This window comes from Micropterus salmoides, unplaced genomic scaffold (genome assembly GCF_014851395.1).
Source record: "Micropterus salmoides isolate LMB-PRFRI ecotype aquatic unplaced genomic scaffold, ASM1485139v1 Ms_hic_scaffold_2655, whole genome shotgun sequence".
NCBI lineage: Eukaryota > Metazoa > Chordata > Actinopteri > Centrarchiformes > Centrarchidae > Micropterus > Micropterus salmoides.
Window position 1 is genome coordinate 25747 of NW_024041879.1, and position 6785 is coordinate 32531.

The 6785-nt window shown below is 43.0% G+C and overlaps 1 protein-coding gene across 1 annotated transcript; it reads right to left on the reverse strand.

Annotated features, from left to right (window-relative positions):
• Window positions 1-2202: 2202 nt before the first annotated feature.
• Window positions 2203-6425, reverse strand: LOC119919306 (sterol-4-alpha-carboxylate 3-dehydrogenase, decarboxylating-like; the record flags this gene model as incomplete). The annotated part of the gene is given in 8 exon segments (XM_038739721.1): window positions 2203-3294; window positions 3452-3554; window positions 4182-4324; window positions 4711-4839; window positions 4958-5104; window positions 6132-6262; window positions 6265-6292; window positions 6408-6425. Coding segments are annotated over 8 exon segments (1032 nt in total), but the record flags the coding sequence as incomplete, so codon positions are not given.
• Window positions 6426-6785: the final 360 nt, after the last annotated feature.

A 6785-nucleotide genomic window follows, 5' to 3' on the forward strand; every position in this document is an offset into this window, starting at 1 on the left:
TTACAGCTGCTGATTACTGGAGCTCTAAATACAGAATCTATCCAGATAATTTGCTATAATCATGTTGTAAATAATACACCTGCCACCGAGCACTTACCTGCTTTTACTGTATGTCCAGGAGAACAACGTCCACCCAGCTCAGTCAAGAGTCTGTGATAAGTGTTTCCCTCTGAGTTTGGCTGGTGTGTGCAGAGGGAAAGTATTTGTCTGACAGGTGTCTCGGTCTCCGTTCTAGAAAACAGGTACGGGCGTGAGCACTAACAAGCCCAGCCAGTCAAGGAAGGCAGATGTGGGGTGGAGCAGTATGTGTTTGTCCATCTTTGTGTGTGTGTGTGTGCGTACGTACGTAATAGGGGTTGTACTCATTTCTGTTTACTAGATCTGTGCTTTGTTTCTGGGAGCTAAGCAAGCACATACCTGTTGTACAGGTGACTGACAATTAAAGAGAAGAGGACAACGATGACAGGGTGCACAGCAAGGCTTTCATAAATTAAGAAACGCGCAGCAACATCTCCTGTGGGAACGCTGCTCTCATGCTCACTGGGTAGGAAAACCCAGGAAGCAAGCACACAAATAATTAAAATGAGATCAGGGACAACCCACACAGCTGAACTGACATAACAAACACCAATCATGGTCACATCAAGAAAATTATATAAAAGCCAATCTTAACAATTTTTAAACATGTTGAATATATTAAATTCTAATTTCACTGTTGAAATAAAAATGTATTATATGACTTGCCTTGATCAAATATGTCAAAAGTAAATTATGACTTTCTTTAACCTTTTGTAGTACATATTCTAGGTAGAAAAGTAGATTAAAGCCTATAGTAAACAAAATGTTTGCTCAATGTGAATGACTGTCTATGTTTGTATAAGTGAAAGCCAAGAACAAGTCTATGCTCCTGCAATTGGCCAACAATTCCTCCAACAACTTGCAACAAAAAGCACTTTCTGAGCGACTGGCCACAGTATGCACTCTGTGGAAACACAACATGGAGATCAGCCGTCCACAGTTTCTGTAAAAAAAAAGCAATCTCACACATGCTGTGCATACATTTACGAAGCCTTTTCAAATTGGAAAAGGGTGTGAAAAGATTTCGCAACATATCAGAGAATGTGGAAGAGGAAATTAGCAAGTCTGAGAGCCAAAGTTTCACTCTGGTGAGCACATTGGCAAGTGTAAACGCTTGAGTCCATTATCTACCTGGATGCCTCTTTAACCTGAACAAGAAACCAGTCAGACAGCCTTGCCTGGTGCTGCTGACTCTAGCAGTGAATCATTAGGGTGCTGCTGGCGTAGAAATAAAATGAGAATGCAAAGTATCTGAACTTAACCCCCACCTTGCTGTTGCCACACCAAGACACAGAATGATAAAAATGCTTCAACCTAGAAAAGGCCAACCACTGTTAGCTATGAATACATGAAACATGAATACTGTGAAAATGAGGCACTAGTTTTTTTGGTTCAGCTTCATAACTTTTTATAACTTCATCATCAAAATGACAGAATAAAGAAATAGGATTGTAACTTATGATGCATTTTCATTGCCCATCCCATCATTATATTTGATGACAGTCCTTCTGTAGTAGTCTAGCAAATTGCCTAACTCGTGGGCGCACATGCCATCCTGATGACATGCAGTATCTAATTCCAGAGATGCTCCACTATCAGAGTAAAGGTATAAAGTGTGTTTGAACATGTCAAAACAAAAAATGATGTATAAAAGGAAATGCATTACATGGCAAAATTGTGGACATATTTGATCATCTCATTTGTGAAGGCTGTCTTAAAACAATACTCACATGCCCATATGTACAATAAAACACTACTGATCGCTGTAATCATTCCTCCTATCCACACTAGCCTTGAAGATAACCCTTCATAATGCAATTCCAATGTAAGAGAGCCTTTATCCCCGCGACCCTGTACGCAGGATAAGCGGTTGACGATGGATGGATGGAGATAGTCTTTATTCTGTGTAGAGGTATTCTAAAGTTCAGTCTAAGCTAATATTAGACTTTAGTATTGTGATTTAATCATATCAAATGGGTATCTAAGTTTGGAAGATAACCACTGATTTGTCTGTCTCCGCCTGCTAAAGCCTCATATTAGCTTTGGCTGAACTTTGAAATGCATTTTTGCACATAAAGACCCATTTCTGGCCCTGGAATCGCATTAGGAAGGGATCCTTTCATGGTCAGTATGGACAGGAGTTTTATTGTACATATACAGTGCGTATGTATTGTTTTAGGACAGACTTGAAAAATGTGAACCTATATGCTGCTTTCTACTGTAAGCCAGTCGAGTTCTTCGACACATAGCCCATTTTTGCACGTGGTGTTGTGCACAGGGGAATTGTTCTGTTGAAACAAAGGGCCTATCTCAAACTGTTGCCATAAGTAGAAAGGGGCTTATCCAAAACTAAATAAAACCACCCCCGACCAAAGTACAAATCCCTGTCCACATACTTTTAGCTATATAACGTAAAGCCAGTCATCATTTGAAATAATCCCTTTCAGGCAAGTTGTATCAGTAGAATCATAGTTTAGTGAAATGTATTAAGGCATTTTGACATAAAACAGCAGCATCTCAAAGTGCCAACATCACACGGGTGAAACACATGGAACAATAATATTTGTACATCTCTGCAGTTTTCACAGTGTAAGAAGTATATTTCAGTTGTCATAAACTGTGCTTCCACCATTCACTAAGTGCTTTAAAACTTTTGTAATATCAGACAGCAGTGTGTGGACCGAAACTAGGGCAGTCTGCTGCCTCCTGCTGGTGAAAATGGTACATGCACATTGAAAAGGCACACAAATGCTGCACATTGTGGGGCTTGGATACACATAAACCACCTGTTCCCTCATTTTGAATTGTCCATTCAGTGTGGCCTGATCACCATAACTGCACTAACACTGACAGTTGAACATATCCTAATCTTCCAGTCTACCATCAAGCCCCTTGTCTGAGATTAGGGTAGCTCTGCACCGTGCGTGCTATCCCCTCCTTCACACTGACTAACGGTTTGTAGCCCAGGTCCTGCTTGGCGCGGTCACAGCTGTAGTAGTGGTGGGTTCCAGCCAGGGCCACTCTCATTGGTGTAAAAGTGGGTTTAAAGGACACAAGAGGGCGCAGGATGAGGGCCAGCAGCCAGAGGAGCAGGGCCAGTCCATAGACAAGAATGTAGGGGAGGTGGTAGCGGGGAGCAGCATATCCCAGACCCACCAACACCTCAGACATGAAGTCCCAGAATTTAACTGGCTCATCATTGGTGATGTGGTACGGCTGAAAGCGAAGCAGAGGATTTAAGATGTAGTAACTTGAACTTGTTTGGAAAGCACTCACAAATAAAAATTCTAAGCCTGCAGAGGACAATGACAGAATCCTTTAAACCAGCAAAACCATGTGATTGGCTCTGCGTTTGATTTTATTCCCTACTCACTTTTCCACATATGGGCGAGTCCGGCCTTAGGCGTTCAGCAGCCAGGATGTGGCCATGAACTACATTCTCCACAAAGGTGAAATCCACCAGATTGGTCCCATCACTGAAGAAAACAAAGACAGAGAATTAAATAAAGAAATATACCAATAAGCAATAGGGATCTAAACGTATTAAAGAATGTAATCGTTCAGCACACTGGTGCAGCAGTCTATGGGCTAAGCCCTACTTCAATAGCAGGGGAGAAGTGGGTAGGCCAGTGAGTGGGTGAGTATGGTTTAAGTAGGGGAGAGTGGATATGTAGGATGTTTTAGAGATGACACATTTTCAGAATCCAGTATCGTTGACTAAAGTATAAGAACATAAACACATGCAAATTTGATGATTTTGGTAGTGTATTCTGTTTCCAGTTACCAACAGTAATGCTAGCAAGGTTAGCAGAACTAGCTGCAGCCTCTGAAATTTGGTTCTTGTGTTGCCTTCACAGGCGGTTGATAAATTAGTTGTGTGCACCCACTTCACATCAGTTTACTGCACAAGATATGTTATATTTATATGTAGGAAGCCCAATCGAGGCCCTACATTAGAGATCAGGTTGGGGGGAGAACTGACAGTCTCCTTGACGCTTTTTTTCTCTGCCATTCTGGTTTATGAAATGCGCTGAACAACGTTAGTTTCCGTTACATGGACTTCAATAAATCAATTGTTAGTCAAGTAACAGTGGTTGCCTTACCCAATGATGAACTTCATCTTGCCCCTGCGAGCGGTGTCCACAAGGATAGGAACCAGCTGTGGGTCCCGAGGGCCAAAGATGCCATGAGGCCGGATGGCAACTGTGAGGAAACCCTTCTCCTTGTCACAAGCCTCGAGGACCAACTGAAACATAAAGGCAGTTTAATGTATTCAACTCTGGATACTGCAAAGCAGAGGATGCTGCAAAAGTGTGCTCCGATCATTTGCTCTCTTCTCTCTCGTAGTTCACTGACAGTGAAGGGAACGGGGCAGATGACATGCAAATAACAGAGGAAAGATGTACCCACTTACCGCTGACGATGAAGTATAATGCTGAAGAAAATACAGCTAATTAAACAAAAAATGTGATACGGATGAGGTATGAGGAAGGAGGACATTCCATTCATCACAGAACATCAGAGTATGAACACAGACACACCCACACCCACTCAAAACTAGAAGGAGGAACCACATTCCAAAAGTAGAGGAAACACTACAGCTAAACTGGTGAAACCAATAAACTCCGCTACCTTTTCTTGTACAATCTTGGTCTCTGTGTAATAGTCAATGGGCTTTTTGGCGTATGGCAGATCCTCTCTCCCATTCTTAACGTCTTTCCCTTCAAACACCACACTGGCACTGCTCGTCAGGACCAGTTTCTGGCAAAACAAAAACAACAAGAGTTAAATATCTTAAAAAACATCTTTCATCCTTAAACAGTAAAGCGCAGGCATAAACAAACAAAATGTAAGCCCAGTCTCCGCCTGGCTGCCTCACCTGTACTCCAGCCTCGATGCAGGCCTGAATAACGGTGCGTGTGCCCTGAATGTTGACTCTCTCAAACAGCCCGCGGTCATCGCTGGCGGGTGCTGGGGAGGCACAGTGGAAGACCAGGGACACATCCTTCAGCGCTGGCAGCAGCACCTGCAGCAGAATGTGACAGACACCTCACAGCTGTTGACACTTGCATCCGATTATGTTAGAGAGTCATTGGTCCAGGCCAAACATATTTTTAAGTCTTTTGGGGTAAGTCTCAAGAGTTCATTGGCAAACTGCAAGTATTTTGGGGTAAAAAGGAGCCTGTATTTGAACATTTTTCTTTCAAAGCTGAGTTAACATAGCTGAGCTCGAGTCCTTTCCTTTTACCTCAAGTCCCACAACAGTCGAGTCCAAGACCCCATTTTTGTCTTACTCAACTTGAAGGCCCAATCTCAATGTCCACACTCACAGATTTACAGACCTTCTGCTAAGTCCGTGAGAGCTTAGGGCTGTCCCACTGTCAAATCGTGCACGAGGGCTCCCTCACAGACATTTTGAGGCCCTTTTGCCACATTTATGCAGACTTTGCCAGAGGGAATTGCCCACAGTTCATAGCGTTGTGACATGAAACATGTGGGTTACCGGGGGAAGCCCGGGAGTGAGAGGAAAATCACAGCAAATCTGCCTTATGAGAGAATAAGAAGAACAGTAAACAAACAAGCATGGAAGGAGCAACCAACCCTGACATTAACATGGTTAGAAAAAAGTTTACACAGATTTAAGATGGTACAGAGAGCACATGAAATCAGAGAATTACAATCGTCTTATTATACACCCAGTTTATTCAACTATATATTTTAGTTTTTTCTTAATGATGCTGTTTAGACCAACAACAATGCATTGATTAAAGACAATTACTTCTTGTCCACTCTGTAGAGAAAGAGCTTGCAAGACCTATAAATCAGGTAGTCCGAAAGTGAAAAATGTAAAATCAAAAGTGTTTCAGCGTCGTCAAGGTAACATGATAATGTGGCAAAGGACTGTCCCATTCCTGATTATAGCATTTTGAGCCCTTGTAGCCTCTTGCACTCAAACGTAACCTGACAAGTGACGCCAGTTAAGTCGTGAGGGTTTAGGGTTTAGGGGGGACATTGAGAGTGGGCCAAAGTGTGCAGCTCTGGTCCAGACTCACCTGTTTGTCGCAGAGGTCTCCCTGGTGGAAGGTGACGCTAGGCAGCTCGTAGCTCTGACGGATGTCAAACACAGAAACAGAGTAGCCTCGATCCAACAGTTTCTCCACCAAGTGTCTGCCCAGGAAACCAGACCCCCGACCACTGCACACCGTTTATTACTCTGTATGACACGCAGAGAGCGATTACTGATACATTTCAAGAAACAACAAAAACTGCATGAGCATCATGAAAGGCTGTCGCTGATTTAATTGCACCATAAAAATGTTTGGACTCACCGGTCGAACTCGCGTGGCCTAGTGAGTGAGAAGCGACCAACAGGTGAGCGAAACTGTAAGGACTTGGAAAATGTATTGTGTTGTTCAGTATCTGTCCTTACAGGTGGAACAGCGATAACGAAACGTTATATAATGCGCAATGACAACTTTTAACATGAGAAGCACGCGATACTGCACTATTTAGCTGTAGTCAGTGCGTACAACTAAACCGCACACGAACCATGGACCGCGTGAATCAGCTGAGTGAGGTGTTCTCTGTGATTGGTCGAGCCAAAGCTCAGCACAAAGATTACGTTCATGAACCCAATGGTGTACAGAACACGTCAAAGAACGCCACAATTTAAACCAACCGGGGACGACAGACTGATTCTATCCGCC